We start from the raw sequence: 20,515 nt of genomic DNA on the forward strand, positions 1-20,515 counted from the left end.
AGAGCATTGTACAGGACACCCAAGATACATTCAAGGTATTGATTCTGGGGACCTGGAGTACATGGATTGCCACCTTCAGGAAGGCAGACACCCTCCCTTTGCCACATTTCATGAGCAGGTCTCAAGAACAGAACATGCTCTTGCCACAAGCACGCATGGATTTTGCTTCCACATCCCCATACATCTTTGTCACCACCACCACCCAGCAAGCATACTCTGGATCCCTTCCAGATGAAGGGAACGTTTTCCAAATGACTGAAGTGGCTGAGAAACTCCAGTCCCAGCTTCAGATGATGTTTGGAAGCTGTGGACAGACAAACCTTTCCAGACTTTTGTGCAAGGTTCCAGATGCTTTTAAGCACCCTTCACCTTCCTAGGTTTATGCTCTCCATGATCTACTACTACATGAGTTGCTTATATATTTACAATTGTACATTTTCAGTAAGTTAGCTTATTTTTACCTCAGTGGGTCAAAGAAGAGTTTATCAACAGTTTTACTTGCAGATGGGAAGGGGTGGTCACCTCTATGACAGCAATATAAACAGCTGGGACAGAAAACTTCTACTGTCACCAGAACATCTGAATGAGTACAGCCTCAGGTACTCAAATCCCTTTTTTTATTTCTTTATTTCATTCAAGTCACATTTCAAAGCGCTTCGGAATAAACTATGCAGGTATTTCCAGCTGACAGACAACTCTTCAGGCAAAATGTTTTGACCCACCTCCCTCCCAAGCTCTACATCCTCTCCATACAAAGGGAAAAAACAGGGAAAAGGGCCCTGTGTGCACCTAAGAGAAACTTATGGGCTGACAAAATTTAGGACAAGCCAGGAATCAGGAAACCTAAGTTTCAGGGTTGAGAAATGTCAGTAGCACTTCGACTACGTGCAAAAGGGACATTTGTAAAGCTGTATTTACTAGTAGCATAAATTTAAAAACCCTTTCCCTCTATCCTACCCTGTACCAGTATTGCTGTGCTGGCAAAATCCCCAGCATGAGCACAGTAGTGCCAACTGAAGAATCTTTTGCCAATATTTTTTATGTCATTCAGTAAAGTGACTTACCTTTGCTAGTGCAGAGGAGTCTATGAGGCAGAGCCTCTTTTCTAAGCAAGATCTGAGATTTGGAAATGTAGCCACAGGTCACTTTTGAAGTCTTGAAGAATTTTTGTTGGTGGTTGGTTTGCTTTTTTTTAATTTTTCCTTTTTTAAATAAATAAGGTTTGCTGCCAACGTCTGTTTAATTTGATGTGAATTACAGGTAACATCCTTCCTGGAGAAAAACGTCTAAAGAGTAGAGTGCTGGGGAGACTGAACTATGAACAAAATACCCTGTAAAGCTACATACCAAGTAGTCATGCTGCTGCATGTTTTACACTAGGATGAGGGTTGGGTGGTTTGGGAGATTTAATGGCAATGCTGAATAAATAGTGAGGGGATACAAAAATACATTTACTCACCAAACCAAGCCTGTTGTTCTCCTTGGACTTCTATAGCCAACCCAAAGTCTGCCAGTTTTACTGCTGCTCCCTTGGATTTGCTAGCTAAAAGTAAGTTCTCAGGCTTTATTCAGAGAGAGAGAAAAAATTGAAATGAAAAGATAAGTAAAACAATTTTAGACAGGTTTTTACTTTTTGTTAAAGTTGTCTAGAAAAGAACAAATCCTTAGAGAGGTGAAAAAGAGAAAAAACCCATTCCAAAAACTGCACTTCCCATTCCTACTTGGAAAGAACCACCAGGCCTGTCAACAGCCTTCATGATCCGATGACAGCAAGACTATTGACAGTGTGCAGATCTAGCAGAGCAGGAGATCAGCCAGAATGGTCATACCTAACCGTGACACCTGTCTGCATGACAGGGCAATTCAGAGACCACTAAGAGAGGAAACCCTCTCTCTGCAGGAAACCCCCCAAAGACACATTCTTTAACTAACCTACACAGTTTGCAGGAGTAGGCATCTAGAACTGTCAAACGTAAATATGTTTTGCATGACAGCTTAACAGTAACAGACATATTATGATATTTTTATCTCAAGGGCAGGTGTATTTACATTGCAAATCTTTCAGCAAAATGAGCATGGCCACATTTGTGCTTGCTGAGAACCTATTGCAAATAACAGTGCAAGCCTGCAAAAGTTTCCACTGCTATTTTTTTTAGGGTACGTTGGTCACATCTGCAATCAAATGCTCCAGCACACTCCCATCATTAAAAGTAAAAGATTTAAACCTAACAATGGTGTTCATTCCATAATAATTCTTTTTAATTCCAAAACAAATTCTTTTAACTTCATGCAGCAAATACAACAAATGCAAATTGTCCAAAGATAACTTTATTCTATGACCCTCGGCTTTTTTTTTTTTAGTAATTTACAAAATAATGTAGAATTCAGCAGGTTATTTCAGGTAACTGTGAACTCTATGGCATTTTCTCATAATATATTTTTATTTACATCATAGTAACAGAACCTTGCTTTCAAGGGTATTGCTGTGAAACTTTCAGGAGCAATTTTTGTAGTGATCTCTCCCAATGGAACTGGCTATATCCAGCCTGGCACTGGGGACCCAGTCCTGCAAAGTCTTAAAATGTGTCTTTCAATTTTAAAGCCAGGAGCAATCATATCAGTTTACATGGGACTATTTATGTGATTACAGTTAATCCCATGCAGGTACTGAGCTTGGAAACAATAAAGATTATGAGCTTCTTTCAGCAGAGGCTATCTTTAATACATCTGTCAAGTATCCAGCAGAGTATGGTTGAGCTTAATTAAGACTTCAACCTCTGCAGTTCTTCTATTAATTAACAACACAACTGGCCAAAACAAACACTTCAGCCTAAAGGTGGGGCTTTTTTCCCCTCTCACTAAACTGTAAAGGAACGTTTTTTTCAGCCATTCACAAACACCATCCTCTCACTCATCCCTTTGTTGCTATGTCATAGAAAAGATGGTATTAAAAACCTTTCATCAATAGTTACTTGATGAATCTTCCAGTTATGCATTTTAAAAAAATGGAGATGAAGGTACCTCAGAATAAAATACAGTCTTTACTGACATTTAAATTTTCAGTAACGACTTCAATCACAACATATCAAACAGTGACTGAATAGCTGAGGACTGTTCTCTAGGTTCATCAACACTGACTTCAGCAATGTCATCCTGCTTGTCATTTAACTGTGCTCATCTCAACTTGCAGTCTCACAGTTTTGCAAGGTTTTCTAGCAGAGTGAGACAAGTTCACAATAATTACTTCCTCGAATGCATGTCTCACATAAGCTTCTTAAAACAATGGATGATCCTATTTGGTGCTGACCTTCAGCAAGGTAAAGGCAGTGAAATGCCTCATTCTTTTGGCTGAAACAAAAGCACTAACGGACCGAGTGCATATCACTTCACACCACGTGACTCTATTCAAAACAGGCTTTTTCAAATTTTCCTTTTTTTTTTTTTTTTTTTTAATTGCATTCCATGTCTTGGTCTGCCAGTCAGAGAGCTCCACAGAAACACCACGGCCATCGGCCAGTATGTTTCCACCGAAGCTGAAGCGGATTTCCTGATTTACTCCTGTGCCAAAACCAACATCCTTTTGGGCAGGGTTGTGTGGGTCTGGGCGCTTAAACAACACGCAGCTGTCACTTCAGGATGACGAGAGGCATGCTGGATAATTATCATGCATTAACTTCAAATGACTGCAATTACTTGGAAAACATTAACAGCCCAGCCTGGGCCGCTCAGGCCTCGTGCTCTGGATTCAATAGTGTCACCTTGTGCTACCAGGAGACTGGCTGCAGTCAAGCATGTAGAATGGCAGTGTTAACTACTAAAATTACTTACCCAATAAATTAACATGATTTATGCCTTAATTTTCCAAAGGTCTTTAATTCTTAGTGATCAAGCATTTATGCCACTGTGTATTTTTCCTTGAATACAGAGCATCAGCTAGTTTGTTTGTTTGCTTTTAACTGAACTTCAACAGGGGATAAGCAAGAGTCATAATCACAGAGTTTCACAAAAGCAGCAATGCTGCTGACTGCCAAGAACTGGAATTCCCACACAGAAAAACACTTTTACCATCTGTTAAAGACAAACTGCCACTAACAGGTTATTTTTTTCTGGATCTAGGATCTACCACCTTTTTAGATACCAAGGATTACAAACAGACCAGCAACCAGCACTTCTGCAGGTCATAAGAGACTGCAAAAGCTCCTCTTTGTTTGCTAGTAAATTATGCTAAAAGGAAAGTTAAATAAAATGGTATCATTCAAAATCTTCTCCTTTCCTTGCCTTCCCCACTCCTAAAATTGTGGTCTGAGTTATCAGAAAAAAAAAATAATCCATCGAGTTTTGCAGTCTAAGAATCCACACCAGGCCATAACCATCTTCTGCATGTCTGGTAGCTCTGGTCTTGGGCCTCAGCATCTTCTTTTTGGAACAGAGAATCCTGGTGGGAGTTTCAGCACAGTCATTTCACTCCTTGATTTTTATTTTTTTTAATTTTGCCAGAAAGTAGTAACTGAAGAAGGTTGGTTTTATGCTTCCTCAAGTTTTCACTTTCAGAAAAGAAACTGGGTATTACAGCTTGTCAGAAACATTTTTTCTCACACTGTTTTCCCAATTCATCCTGGCTTTGCCAGAGTAAGAAATGCACACATGGTTTGGAGCAGGCAACAGCTGGATTTAATGCATTTCCAAAGAAAATGGTACTTCGTGTCAATGTATGAAAAGCTCTAGAAAGCATTCCTTACTCTGTCAGATTGCATGGCTACAATTCTTTTTTTTTCAATTCCTTTGCATGTTAGAAGCAGAGCACTGCATGTAGGGCGTGGACAGGAATTGCTGGAGCAGTTGGACAAATCTGACATCCTTTCCTTTCAACTTGCTCCATGTTATGCGGCTGCCATACAAGATTTATGGATGGGATCAAGACTTGTCCATGTCCTGTTGTACAGCCGTCTCACAGGCACATTCAAAAGCACAAAATGTGGGTGCCTTTCCAATCCGTGGTGCTCCCTGAGCTTTCAGAGCATAAACCTTTCTCTTCCTACAGGACAACAAGTCTAATTCCTACCAGCTTTGAGACAGACTTTTCTCTCTGGGCTTCCCGGTAAAAGAAAATCATCTTTACTTGTTTCTTTCCATGCCAACAGGTTTAAATGCAGAGAGCGTTTCTGCAGCAGACACTTCCATCCGATTGGATATCTACATAGTTAAGAAAGAGAAACATTGAATGCCAGGTTGGAAGGGACCTCAAGGATCCTCTTGTCCAATCTTTCTAGGTACTACTATAGTTTACATGAGATGGCTCAGCACCCTGTCAAGCTGAGACTTAAAACTGTCCAATGTGGGGGAATCCACCACCTCCCTTGGGAGATAATTCCAATGTTTGACTGTCTTCATGGTGAAAAATTTACCTCTTGTGTCCAACTGGAAACTCTAAACACAAGAGCTTTCTTTCTAAAGCTTCTATCCCAATGCTACTGTTTGTCTGGAAGAAACTCAACACCTCAGGCGATCCTGGTGAGAACGCTGCAGAAATCCCCACTTTCTAAAGATGTTCTGTAGCCCAGTCATCATCTGGAGGAGAGACAGGTCTTTGTGCCAGCAATCTCACAGCTGCTGGCCTTGTGTCACAAGAATGTATGACGTGCAAAAGCTAGTGTGCTTCCCAGAAGGACCCTAATGAGCCATAGGAAGTTCCCTACACATCTTCTCCAAAAGCTCAGGTGATGGTGAAGAAGATCGTGTATTCTATGAATATACCAAATGCTTGAGAAGCAAGTCCTGCCCTCCTTGGTCCTGACCACAGGTGCCAGCAGACTGGCAGTGCACCATAGTGTCAATGCTGTCTTTCCAACATTCCCCCCTCGTAGGCTGAGGGTGGGCAAGATCTTGGGAGGGAATATAGACAGGATAGCTAATCCAAAGTGACCAAAGCCATATTTCATACCATAGGACATCTCATCAGCAATAAATCTGGGGGAAAGGACAAGGAAAGGGAGGCATTCATTATTTATGATGTTTGTTCTCCAGAGCAACCATTATGTGTACTGAAGCCCTGCTTCCTAAGAAGTGGCTGGACATCACCTGCTGATGGGAAGCAGAGAATAAATCTTTTGTTTGCCTTTGCTTCCATGTACGGCCTTCGCTTTTGCTTTATTGAACTGCCTTTATCTTGATCCACGAGCTTTTTTTTTCCATCTTATTTTCTCCCTTGCCAAGGAAGGGAGTTACAAGAGCAGCTTGGTGGGCACCTGGTGCCCAGTCAAGATCAACCCACCACGGGAAGCCTTGAGCAGATTTTCTCCAGTGAGTGCAAACAGCTGGTTCTTGTGCAAAAATTGTGAAAAATAAAAAAGGAACAAACAAACAAACAAAAATACAAAAGAAAAGGGTTTACACTTCCACTGATCAAGGCTCAGTTTCAGCAGGGCCTGCTGCTCCCCAGGCAGCAGCACTCACTCACTCACTCACCTTGAGGTCGCGATGGACAACGCCCATCTGATGGCAGTGCAGCACGGCCTCCAGGATCTGCTGAATGCAATGACTGCATGCAAACACGGGGCGCGGGTTAGTTCCAAGCGTGCACCGGCCGCCCGCAGAGCCGCAGCCAGGCCGGGGGAGCTGCCGCCGAGCCCCGCTGGCAGCCCCGCGCCGCGCCGAGCGCGACGGCCTCAGGCACCCCGCACGGGGCTGGCAGCAAGGGGCCAGCCATGGAGACGTGCTTGGGGTCAGCTGCTGGGCTGGTTCTGGTTTTGATTTTGTGTTTTTTCCAAAGGGCGTGTTTTTTTTTTTTAAAGGAAAACGGCCCAAAGAGCGTATGGATTATTTTGCCAATCGTTTGTTGATGCGGTCGTACGAAATATTTGGCATCCTCTGCACTTTCTCCTCCTTAATAGAAATGGTATCGGCCATTGAGGTAACAAAAAAAAAATCCCCGACCAAACCAACCACCACTCCAAGTGAAGTGTTTCGGGTCAGTCAGGAAGTTCTCAGGGTCCAATTTAGCCAGCAAATCGCATCGCTTGCCTGAGGGCTCATCAGGCTCGAGCGCAGCAGCGTGCGACAGGTTGCTCTGCTGCTGCAGAACCCGGGGGCTCAGAACAGAAGTGGCGTTTACATCTGCAAGCTGACATACATCACAGCCAAAATTCACCTCCATGTGCGTACACAGCGATACATGGACAGCCTGAATAGAACACCAGACACGTTCGACAGCATGGGATAAATCCAGCGCCTTGGAAGGAGACCGTTTGTTTGGCAACCATTCCCCCTTTTGCCATGATGTATATTAGGCCTGTAGACTTGCAAACTGGAAAGAGGCATCATGCATTATTTGTTTGGCTGGTTGTTTTCAGGGTGAGTAGGATAGGCAAGGGAACATTGCAGACATCCCACCCTCTGCCCCTGCCCAGCGGAAAAAAACAACACACCCCAAAACTCTTATATCCAATTGATGGGCACCAGATACTGACCTTCAGGTCTCTGTGAACTATGCCATTTAGATGACAATGATTAACACTTTCTAGAATCTGCTGTATACAATGACTGCAAAGATACAAGGGCAGAATGGAAGGGAGAACATTTTAAAGGCACATAATCACATTAAATACAAAAGAAAAGAAAACTTTAAAAAAATGAAAAATGTAAAGAACAAAAACAATTTTACACCTTCTTGACACAAGTCTTGGTTGCACATTGAACTGGAACAAAACACTGTTGAATATAGAGGTATTTTCAGCTCCAAAGCATCTCCCCCCAAAAAAAAAAAAAAAAAAAAAAAAGCAAACAGGAAACATGACCAAAACCAAAGAAAAAAAGACATTTAACATGGAACATATGACACCCATGAGACAGAATAATTAGATCGTATTTTTCATTCAGCACTATGGAAGCTTTTCCCAGCTTCCAAAAACTGCCATAGCAAAACCAAAGGGGAGGCAATAAAACAATTAGTCATATGTTTTGCTTTTCAAAGTTTTCACAGTGAAGTTAACATTAGAGTAAGTGCTGAAACAAGAAAATGTTCAGAAATGAAGTGATACACAGAAAACAAACCAAATGAAACAAAGTCAAAAGCTAAGGAAACGCAAAACATTTCTCATTTTGCATCTAATGGTTTCTTTAAAACTATTAGTAAAAGAAAGCCAAGTCGTTCAAAAAGGTGGCATGCATTTTCTTGTAAAAATACCATCAAGCACTAGTTTAGTTAGGAGTCACTCATGAAATGGAAATCCACATTAAAAATGTACGACAAATAAATTATTTCAGTGCTTTAAATAATTTAATTAGCACCTATTTTTCCATGCCCAGGTTTGCAAGTATTGGCCAACTTACGATGCCAAAAAGCAGAACTCAAGTATTCATCTCTTAGAGCACTGGAACTTTTTCAGAGGGTTTTTTGGCACCACAAGAGGTTATAAATTTTTTTGAAAGATATCCTTGTGGCAGACATCAGTGACTGTAAGTAATACAGAGTAGTCAAGGGCCAAAGATTCGATACTGCTCATCCAAGACGTTTTGACCATGGAATTCAGAAGGAATGGTCATAAATCAGTAACTGGAGCCCAAGCCTGAAAACCCTTTCTTAAAGCGAGTAGTTCACAACTCACTGAGCTGGACTGCTTATATGAGTAAAGACTACTCGTGTGAGTAAGGGCTTGCAGGAGCAGACCAGTATCATTAGTCCTAGGATATGCATCCAGAAAGTCCGTTAACTATTTCTATAGGGATACACACACACTATATATATATATATACATACACATACACACAGAGAGAGCAATAAATATATATATAGATATATAAAAATACAGAGATGCATGATAACTAGATATTTCACTTATTTGATCAGGTTAATACTGAATATATAAAATCGTAAATATATATATATATCCTGTATATATATATATAGCCCCTTCCAATATGTCATAAATGTAGAATAGAAAAAAAAAAATCATTGTAATTTTGCCTTTTCAATTACAAGTATTTTAAAAACACACACTGACACCATATGCTGGCCTTTGGCATCAATATTAGAATTTTTGCTTGAATCACAACAGGCAAAAATAATTGAAAAAAAATTTATAAACATAGCTCTTCTCTTTCCATCCCATCTAAACGACTAATTTTGTTTTCTCCGTTGTATTTTGCTATGTGTTGTTCCACATGTAAATGCTTAAAGTAATGAAATTTCTACCATTCCTACAGAAAATAGTAAGAGTAATAAACAGTGGAAGCTTCCTAAAATTCAGAGTAACTTCTTGCTTGCCCATTGTTATCCTGCTGCTCTTGTCAGGGACATATAATGCCTTCTGGTCATCAGCCAATTAATTCTACACGTAAAGGAATAACTGAAAATTGTATGTACTAAATATGTACCAATGGTGGAGTGTGACTATGAACACACAAAAATATGAGGATTCTTTAAATTTACTTTGAGATCAGTTTTGTAAGAAGGGTGTAGTGGTAGAACGTATTTTCTTCAAAGCAATTGACCACAACACTTGAGATGCATAATTATATGAGGATACTTGATATATCATAGAATCATAGAATGCCAGGTTGGAAGGGACCTCAAGGATCATCTGGTCCAACACTTCAAGGTACTACTCTAGTTCATATGAGGTGGCTCAGCACCCTGTCATATTATTACATGAGGGCAAACAGATTCTGAGATGGAAAAATGGCCCTGATACTTTATGCCAGCATGCAAATTATGATAATTGTCAACTTCTTCAATTTTTCAACAAGCACTTGCAGAAAATTGCTAGAGATTTTGTATTTGAGCTCAGACTATGAGATGCACGGCGTAATTGCTTATTGATGAAACACAACAAAAATGTTTAAATATGAAAAGGAAATTAGTATTTCTGGACTGAGAACAAAAATATGTTTAATGCAAAATTCTCTCAAGACCAACATACATTGCAAACTTTGATCGGCAAATGTAAGAATCCCTAGATGAGATAGCTGAAATGTTATGCCCAGTTTGCAGAGGAGAAAAGAGGATAAGATTCTAACAACTTCACAAGTTTACAAAGATTTTAACAAACTGAGATCCAATTTCAGCTTTTTCATATCAGCGGATATCCAGACTCCATATGAGTTCACCACCACACAGTCATGAGCTCAAAACACCAAACTGTCCCCTCCCATGTCTAAGAGAACTCTAGGAGAAATCCCGGAGTCTCACAGACTATGCTTGGGAAACTGATGCCAAAAACCATGAGATAATTAAGTAACTATCCTAGAATTACTAAAGGCAACATTAGGAAAACAAATTACTTACCTGGCATCTGCTTCACTATAATATTCTCTTGCAACTATATCTTCAAACAATTCACCTCCAGTGACTCTGTTAGAATAAAGAAGATGGGAAAGGAGATTTCAGAAGTGAAAATGTGCACCTTAAAAATTAACTTGACAGCGAGAAGTCAGAAAGGAATAACTGACATATTTGTAGAGAAATGCAAGAGGTCTTGACCAGCACAGTGAAGGAACTAATGTGGAAGTTTTGTCAATCCAAATCATTACAGGACTAAAAAGGATGTGATGAACGAACAATCACAACTAGAAAATAAAAGCAAAGAACAGCTAATGAGGCAAGATACCATACATCAGCTAAAGATGTCAAAAAAAAGTAGTAAAACTACAAGAACAAAGGGAACTGCCCAAAAAAATAATAAAGACAATTTGTGGGAGAAGTTCAGAAGACTTCAGGATAAACTGAGAACTGCAATGTAAGACAGATATAAGAAAGGAGAACATCATAATGCTAAAACGGGAAGGGGGTCTTTAGGTGTAGGCCAAAACATGATAGAGATGTACCCTTGTACCAGGGAAGCTTGCTTTTTGTGCATTTGCTACAAAAAGGATTACTGACTTGGAAGGAGAGTATCAGTGGAAGCAGAATGGGAGATTTATTTTCTTGAAAATTTTCAGTTATCTTTGTCAAGAAATAGGAACAGTTTACTGAAAGTGCCACTTCAAATAATGTAAGAGGCATTAATAGGACAAAGGAAGAATTCTCCATAGAGAAAAGTTGTAGGGGACAATATTGGTACAACAGTAAATAAGCACACAACACCTGTGCATAAATATAGGGTTAAAATCAGGAGTTTTCTAACAATTATAAATCTGGTGTAAAAAAACAGTTTTTGGGAAAGTAACTGAGACTGGTGCCCTATTTTTAAGATAAAGATTGATGAGCTTTTAAACATCATAATAAAACTTGTCTACCTGTGTCAACAAGAGAGTGAACTCAAACAGGAACACCCTTCCTGTACTATATTTTTAACATTTTTCTTTTACAGAATATAGTGGCATCATTTCACACCCGAAGGCAGATCTTCATATATTCAGATGTTGTACTGAACAGATGAAAACAGATGCAAGCCTTAAAAATGCACACCATGTGGAGCACCCGAGGGCACAGCCTAATCAGAGCCCCTACACACAGCCTTTAATCAACACAAGTTTGTCCAGTTCCTGCTTTCCAAAACCTTTACCCTACTAAAAGCCAGCATACATAATTCCTAGGTGGGAGATCAATTTCATTACTGTTAAATGCAGTGAATTTTCATTTAGCACATAATATTCATAAAGGTTAGAGTGGGTTACAAGATGCTTAAAAATCTCTACTACAATGAATAGTTACTACGGAACATAATGAAGTGTAACAGGATAAAAAAATTAAAAGCAAGGATAAACGGAATCTTCAGAATCATAACATTTATTTGCAAATTGCTGTACTAACATTCACTGTAGATCCCAGTTATTCAGTCACATTAAATGACAGCAGAAACGACATGCTCAACAAGCAGCACAGCTTCTCTTTGGAGAAGGCAGTTAAAGAACTTTACTTCCATGTCTCCATTTACATTTGGGCATCCTTCTTCTGAGTTCACACCCTACTGACTTTGAAAGTAACCACTTTCAGGTATCAGAATGCCTTTTGATACAAAAATTTGCAATAAAATCCAGAGGAGCTAAAATAGGTGGTTGCCTAATTTGTATTCCTGTTCTTTTTCTTTTTGTCTTCTACCCTCCAGAAACTGGCTTTGCTTGCCATAACACAAAATGTTTGATTGCTACGTATTTTGACAGTCTTTGATATCTCCTTTTTGCATATATATTTGTCTACCACATTTCTGGTAAAGAGGAATAATTCTCACTTTGTGATGAATGAAAAAAACAAAGCATCCTTTGATCTTTTTCTTCCCTAGCACACTTATTTTTGATCCAAGCCAAAAAAGAAAAGAAAAAGCTTCTGACATCAAAGTGGGATGTTTTGTTTCAGTGGGAGGGGACATCGAGCTGATGATTTTTCATCTCAGGCATGGAGAAAAGAAGGGGATATACATTCTTACTTGCTGATACCAAACATCTGCCTGGCATTCACAACCATTGTTGAATGATGAAAAAATAAAAGCAAGAGAGCAGGTGAATTTCAGTGACAACCAAACATCAGTCAACAATTCCCATGCCCCGCCACTCTGAAGGATAGACTAGGAGGAATTCTCAGAAGGCAGCTAAATGGCAGTAATAAAGGAAGGCAGCACAGGGGACTAAGAAAGGACAGAACTCACCTGCATCTTCTCAGCCTCTGACTCTGTCCTGGTTTAAGCCAGGATGAAGCCACTTTTAATTGTTTTAATCAAGAAAATTGTTGGCGGCTTTTGCTTATTAAGTGATCATGAGCGAAAAAGGTCAACTGCATCATGACATGGGACAAGCCAGCAGGCTGAAGGAAGTTATCATTCCCCTGCATTTGGCACTGGTCAGATCCCACTTGGGAGTCCTGTGTCCCCTTTTGGGCTTCCCAGTGCACCAATGACAATGACACAAGGAACTGTGTCTAATGGAGGGCCACCGAGATGGGTGAAGTTGGAAGCACGTGGAGAGGCTGAGATCCCTGGGCTTGCTCACCGTAAAGATGAGAAGGCTCAGAGGAGATCTCATGGCTCTCTACAACCCTCTAATGGGAGAATATGCAGAGACAGTGCAAAAGGCAACAGATCAGCTGAAATGCTGGGAAATACCAACTAAATACAAGGATTTCTTCCCTTTTCTTGCTATTATCATTATTTACTATGCACCAGTTGCTGAAAGAGGTCGTGGAATTTCCATCCTTGAAGAAGTTCCAACCTTGACAAATCCCTGAGCAAACTGATTGAATTGAACTTTGTTTGAAAAGAGGTTTAAGACCAGATAACCTCTAGGGATCCTTACCAGCCTCCATTATCCACTGATTTTATAAATAAAAAACAGAGCAGTTACCAATAAACTCTTTATATGCCATTAAGTTTAATACCAAAGTGGATAAAAAGCATTTCTGCTCCTTGTTATGTGGACTTCTTTCCCCTCAGTATCTTCAATAAAGAAAAACGATGGCTAGGGAAGGGCCTGAATACAAACTACACAAATAAAAAAGGTCCTTAGTTAGGAGATTCTCTTTGCCTAGTGAAAGCCATGACCTGAAAGGCAAGTGTGACACGCTCTTCAGGGAACGCAGGGCTCTGTGCTCCTGCTCTGTTCCCAGCCTTACATGGAGAGGTGGGCTGAAATCCGAACTCTTGGAGGCTTTCCTGATCAACAAAAATACCTAGGCTGATCTCTGAAATCAAATTACAGAAGGAAATTAAAATAGAGGACTCCTCTAGAGTGTGACTGCTGTTTCTGTTAAACTTTCTCCCCCCCAGGATAAATTAATGAAAAACAGAGAAATGGTACCATGTGGGTGGGGGGGAATCATGCACAGAGTCTGATCTGTATATTCAAATTAGAACTACCATAATAATTAGATTGGCAAATATATCCAGGTAGGCTATACACAATATAAATTAAGATTGTAAAGCAAAGGGTAAAAAGTAAAAAAAAAAAAACAACAAACAATAAACCCAAAACAAACAACTTTGGTCTTTCACATAAAGCTAAAAGAAGAGCTGCCAAGCTAGTTTCTCACCAGAAGATTAAAATGGGGAGTAAATGGATCTCAGTGCCTTTCTGATACAGACATATTGTCACCTTCAGTGAGGTCCTATTACATGACAGGGCACTCAGGACATGTGCTCTTGCAACTTTCAGGGTACAAATTAAAAACCACTGGTTCTCATAAATTCTTGGTCTTCTGTAATTTTCTGAAAAGCATACTGAAATAGCAACAGATAAAGCACATGGGTTTGTTGAAACAAAAGTACAAGCAGCATGTAGAAACCCCAAGGCCCTCTGCACCAGGTGTGTTTTTCAGAAAGACAGCTGAGAGAGGGGCAAACAGAAGGATTTAATGTTCAAAGGATGATATTTCTATTTATCTCTCAGAGGAGGTACAGGAAGAAGCAGTTTTTAACTGCTTCGTTCAACTGACCTTCTACTAAAATAAACTGCTGCATTTTCAGTGTTAAATGCCACATTTTTAATTGCAATAATTTGTAACAAAATAAACAAAAATTCTCAACTTGGTTGACCATAATCAACTGATTAGGAAAATTTACATATTTAAGAAGATATTTTAAAGGAACTCCCAAATTATTAAAGCTAGCTTAAAAAGCCTCTGCTGATGATCACACTGGTGGTGTTTTCTCCTTGTTTGCATAATGAAGGTGCAAGGAAGCATTCTTACAAAATTACAGTGGCCATATAAATGTTACCTTTATCTGTGACCTTTCTGCTTCTGAAAAAGAAAGGTTCAGGCACTTAGCCTAGGTGAAGATTGTTCTGCTACAAGCCTTTTGTTATTATTTTTGTGCCTTCTACACAGTTCTGCCTCTCCACTTGGAATCTGACAGCAACACCAGGATTCTCAATGTACCAATTGTTGCATCTCATCAAGTGCATTAAAATGGGAGACACTGAAAAAAGAGAATCTCATTGACTTGCACAAGAGAGCCTTCAAGTAATACAGCTGTTTCCATTCAGATACAGCAATTAATACTGACAGAACTGATTGATTTTAACTCATCTAACATCATTAGCACTGAAGACAATCTCATTCGTGCTCAGCAACTGCAATGGGCTGACAGAGAGATGCAAATCCTAACTACAGGTGCCTTAACCAGCCAGGGGAGTAAGAAATTTCATTAAGTCCATTACTTACTATGCACACTGGAGTAATCCACAAATCACTATATCTAGTGAGAGAAAAACAACAGGAGGAAGTCCTTTGCTGGGAGGAGTGTCACAGAAAGGCTATCTTGGTTAATTTTCTAAAATTCATAGCAGCAAAATGGGTAGACCAGTAAGATGCCTCTGGGCCTCAGCAGTGACATCAACAAGACCCTGAAAATTACTACTGTGCCTAGTAAAGTGCAAAACAACTATGGTACTCCAGAATGACACCCCCAGGTCTAGATTTCAGAGGTGGAGTGTCAGCAGCCAACACTAAATTATAATTTCATATATATCTTTATCTCTATATGAATGATCTGTCAATACTTCAGTGTATCTGTTTCTCTCATATGTAGGGCTTCTTACAGGAACACCCCAATAGCCCATTTCATCAGAAAGTGCATCTTTCAGTGTTCCATGTCCAGTTCCCACAAGGGTTTTGAAAGACTTCCACCTTCCCATTTTGACACTAGAACTCTTCACTCACGCCTGTAACAGAGCACATATTAATCTCATTTTTCTTCAGGTAAAAGCACAGCTATTACTGAGGTATACAAGTGAAGCAACAGGCTTCTCCTTCAGCTTGCAGACTTCTCTATGACATTAATTCATAAGAGATTATTAGAAATTCAACACAGAAAGTGATAATGATGTTTTTTTCCTATTCGCAGAAAAAGCCCTCTCCCTCTTCAATTTCTTATGTGGGATGCAGTCTAAAAGAAAATTCTAAAGAAACAGTCATACTGTATCCCACACAGTCTGAAAGAAATCATTAAGATAATGATGTGATGGTAGGCGTGGGTGGAGTGACAGTGTTACACCACAGTCAGGCTCCTGTTGAGTAAAAAGCAAATAAATAAATAAATAAGCTTGTACTTGGTCTTAATATTACAGAATTACAAACAGTACCTGTTTTGTGGCAGCTCTTTCATGTGCATTTAAACAAGCCACTAACCCACATACTTGTAACTGCCAAAAAAGATGAAGTTTCACTAACAAATAGTGAGCATTAAAGCAAACATTTCTGAGTCTGGGTGAAAATTTAACTGTGAAGAGCCATCCTTACTAATTAGCCAAAAGCTCTTCAAGAATGCAACACGTTGCTTTTCCAAAGACTATCAGTAAGTATAGTCACTGCCTCTACCAGTTAGATATCTGTTTTCTTTTTTTTTTTTTTTTTTGCAAAATAATTAATTTTGACACAAAACCCAAACCACATGATCAAAACATAAAAAGCTGTATATATATGCTGAAGCCTTCTTTCTTTGAAGAGGATGGAAAACAAAAGCACACAGAGCACCATAGATCAACAGCATATATTTGAGTCTGTTCTTGTGTTTGTCCTGAATGGGACTGAGGGGGAAAAAAGAGAGTAAATTCCAGCCAGTGCAAAATGCTTCCTGCAGAACCAAGTTTTCTGCCAAGACAGTATCTTTGGGTTAGGCATTAATTTTTATTGCAGAATACAGGCTTCTATTTGTTCTGTTACTATTGAGATACAGATACCGGTATCTACAACCTTGAAGTTGTTCAAATGCCTTCTAGTTCACATTGCAATCAGATTTCTTTTGTAGCCATTAAAAACAAAACACCACAAACAAAAAAACCCAAACAACAAACCCCGTGCATGTCAGAGAATAAATATGCATGTTGTTCCCTCGAGCCACTTCCAAGCCACCAGCCAGAGCACTTACCTGGAAAATATGCAAATCAGATACCAGTTCTGTTGAGCCCAGTTAGGATTTGAGTACTGAACCCTGAATGTCTTCACTGCAGAAAGACTATGTAATATTTTTGTATAGCTAGTCTGAAATCTAGTCTCAAAGAAGTCTTCACAGATTTCTTTAAAAAAAATTAGATCAGAAAGTAAACCAGAATGTAACCTGAACAGGAAAGCACACAATTGTGGAAGAGCCAGGTTCTAATGTACCTATGCTGAATGAACATATTTCAGTTTGTCTGCTCAGTAATTAGTTATTTCACATTTTTAGGGGGAATAATGTACTCTCATTCTAACCAACAAAACTATGTTGGGCCTAAGAATGTTCCTGGAGGGGAGGAATGTTGTTTGTCAAAAACAGAAACTGTCCTGGAAAAATTTGCATCTGAAACAGATAGTTTTACTTAAGTAAGCCGGTTTTGCCAGTCAATTCCTTAACATTCATGTTTGCCCATACCCAGAACCAAGAGCAGTAATTTTTCAAGTGAGTGGAAAAGTTTGTCTGTTCCAGGGAAGAATGAAGATCATCAGTATCTCTTTCTCAGGGTCTGAGACACCATTCATCTTGTCACCATCCCTTCCTCCACTAAACAGCCAGATCTTGAAGAAACAAGCTCCACATTCGCACAGTCACTACATGAACAGCTCACAGGACTGGAATTCCTGAAGCAAAATAGGAAATGCATAGCAAACGTCCTTGCCATATGCTGAGCATTTTACATTCTGAATGGCATCAAAATGCAACATTCTATATATCAGTATGATATGAAGCAGGAATAATATCCTGAAAGAGTCTCCCTCTAGGAAACTCTGGCTTACCTTTCAATTCAGTATTGGAAATGTTCTGAGGAGAAACTATTCCTCCACATGTTTTTTTTATGTTTCCCTTACAGTCAACTGGCTTGCAGCAAATTACTTTTTCCAAGTCTTATGTTTGCTTAACTTTGGCAGATATCATGCAACTTTTACTTAAATACCCACATTTCATATGAAAATCCACTTCAACAGTGGCCCTATTTATTCAGTTTTATATGGAATTCTTTGAGTGACACACACAAATCAGCTCTTGCACATGCAAATGACCTAATATGTTACTGTCCTTCCAGCTCTGTTTACCCAACACATTGCATCAGAACCACACATTTATCTTGTGAGCTTGTGTTTACCTCTAGAAGTTTGAATACCACATCCCCAACATGCTAAACATATGCAAAACACATACTTACAAGTCAAAGACTAAGTAATGGAATCCTTCTTCTGATATGCTGTCATGAAGCCGCACTATTGAAATGGGGAAAAAAAGATAAACATCAGTCATCTTTTTCATGTCTTTACTGCCTGTCTTGGATTTTGGGGGAGAAGGGAGGATTTTAATTCTACTGTAGAGCTGGTCTTGCATCTGTGTGTGTTCCGACCCGTGTTTGTTGCTTTTTAAAAAATTATCTACCCTCACAATAGTCTTTTTCATAAGGTGAGATACAACCAAAAGACTGTGTGTGCAGTTCCTTGTACAGTCATTTCTGGAGGAGCTGAGCTACAGAAGAACCCTGCAGGCATTTCCTACCACCTCCTGCACGTATGGGTACATCCACACACCACACACTGCCTCTGCCCTTCCTGCTGAGTCATGACTGAACTCATACTAAAAGCACAGTCAGACTTCATATTAATATATTTTACTAATATGATTAAAATTCCCTTTTCCTGGGCAGGACCTCCAAACAATCTTTTAAATAGCAAACGCAGGAGTCTCCAGTCACCGGACTTTTATTATCTTAGGCAGTATTCTTAATGTCATACAACTGTTTTCTCAGCAGTATTATATTTTACAAGTTGTAAACAAAACAAGATGGGGAAAAAAAAAGCCACAATTAGTCATAGATTTCAGCAGAACAACAAACTTTAAGGGCTATGTTAACAAATTCCATGATCAGACAATAGATGCAGATTTGGAAATAGAAAGCATCATTGCAAACTAAAAGCATTAGACTACCCTAAAATAAATAGAAAGCAGAAGTGCACATTCACTTAATAATTCAAGATTCTTTCTTAACTGATCATTAAAAAGTAAATAAAAAATAAAGTCTGAAGTCCCTAGAGTAATTTGCCCTTTATTAGTCTCACCTTCTCTTTTTCTAACTTTTAATTAAATGCCTTCAACTTTAGGAGAGATAAAATAGACAAATATTTAAACAAGTTAACTATTGAAACAGGGGCTAATTTCACTATAACCCAGTCATCTGCAACAGTATAAAAAATAAGGTACTTCTCCTTTGGAAGCCAGCTTTCTGCTCACTGGAAACTTCATCTTCATAATAATAATATATGCTTGTAGGTGAAAAAATTTGCACGTGACTTATTTATATCCCCTTAAAAAGAAAAAAAAAAAAACCCAAACCAAGCTGCTTATCACTTATCAAATGACAACCAGGTAATAACCAAATCCACACAACACCACTGAGAATAGTCTTCCAAAAGAACAACTCAAGCCCTCATTAAGACTCCTTAAGCAAAATAAGAACACACCATGAAAAAGAAAAGGAAGGATATTCTGGGTACACTAATACCTCTGTAAGACAGAACCCATAAAGCATTGACTCCCTGCACTCATTCAGGCCATGCACCAACCTGCAGTGTATTTTCATGGTGGGAGGCCAAAAAAAAGATCAGTGTAAGAAGAGATGTTGAGAATGGCAAGCTTATTCTTAGAGGTTTAGTTGGTCTTAAACACCGGACTGTAGAAAGTTTTAAATTCATTTATGGAAGCTGATAACAAAAACAAAACCAAACAACAAAAAAGAAGAACCCTCTCAAACTCCCAAACTTAGACACATGTCAAGGTGCTCAGAGAAAGGAATTAGATGAAGGATGAATTCTCTCACTATGCATTTGATAGGTGCTGCAGCAGTGAAGAGTATGCTGGTTGGAAACTTGTTAATGGGAATGTGGATGAGAAACTGTGAGGGAACTAAAGCCCCAACTGCATCAGTCTGAAAAGAAAGCAAGCTCTGACTGGAAAGCTGGCAGACTTCAGGTAAGAAAGGCTTTCCCTTCTCTAAAACAAAGAAGAGAAAGAATTTGTCTGTCTCAAACAGCTACCAGCTCCACCATTAGCTTCTGTCTCTTAGCTGACACTTCTCAAAGGGGTCAAAAAGGGAATAAGCAGTATTTTCGTTCACATTTCTATTACATGTATATTTATTTCCCTCTAATCTTCTTACCTGTCATCCACTTCAACCATGAATGGTGAAGAGCTGCGAGGGGATCAATCTACTGGCAGATTGATGCCCGCCAACCTATGGTGAATTCCCACAGTGGCAGCCACCCCCACAGCTGGAAGTGTCTGCAATGAAGGGAGTGGGAGCACCTACCACCCAGCGGGTGCTCAGCCAGAGAACCGACAGCAAGGGTGGGCAGGGAGGGAAAGGAGAGGGTGCCAGGGCTGTGACACCTCAGTGAGCAAACTGCCTGTCATTAAATCACTGCAAAGGGTGACTTCTGGAAAGATAGAAGGTGCATGAGAGGGCTTGCCAGAAGCAAAATGATGTGATGTCTAGAGAAGTCATTAGCTTTTCCAGTGCTTGTCACAGCTGACAGACTCAGAGCATCCTCTTGATTAATACCCCATGTCATGTTTACATACACCTATGTAGCCATATCTGAAGTTTTCCCTGCAAGTGTACTAGTCAGCTGCAG

General features: G+C 39.5%; 1 protein-coding gene across 22 annotated transcripts in view; it reads right to left on the bottom strand.

The window, feature by feature from the left end:
- CAMK2D (calcium/calmodulin dependent protein kinase II delta) overlaps nucleotides 1-20,515 on the bottom strand; it is a 142,374-nt gene that overhangs the window by 43,218 nt on the left and 78,641 nt on the right. For 12 of the 22 annotated variants that reach the window (XM_051617987.1, XM_051617981.1, XM_051617974.1 and 9 more), the window contains exons 4-7: nucleotides 18,046-18,100; nucleotides 10,283-10,348; nucleotides 7,467-7,539; nucleotides 1,460-1,562 (exon numbers count right to left, since the gene is read on the bottom strand). In XM_051617987.1, the coding sequence (XP_051473947.1) occupies nucleotides 1,460-1,562; nucleotides 7,467-7,539; nucleotides 10,283-10,348; nucleotides 18,046-18,100 (297 nt within the window). Of the gene's footprint in view, nucleotides 1-1,459; nucleotides 1,563-6,465; nucleotides 6,539-7,466; nucleotides 7,540-10,282; nucleotides 10,349-18,045; nucleotides 18,101-20,515 lie in introns of all 22 variants that reach the window. The other 10 variants (XM_051617988.1, XM_051617982.1, XM_051617970.1 and 7 more) reach the window with 1 other exon arrangement.

Source organism: Apus apus, chromosome 4 (assembly GCF_020740795.1).
Source record: "Apus apus isolate bApuApu2 chromosome 4, bApuApu2.pri.cur, whole genome shotgun sequence".
Classification (NCBI taxonomy): domain Eukaryota; kingdom Metazoa; phylum Chordata; class Aves; order Apodiformes; family Apodidae; genus Apus; species Apus apus.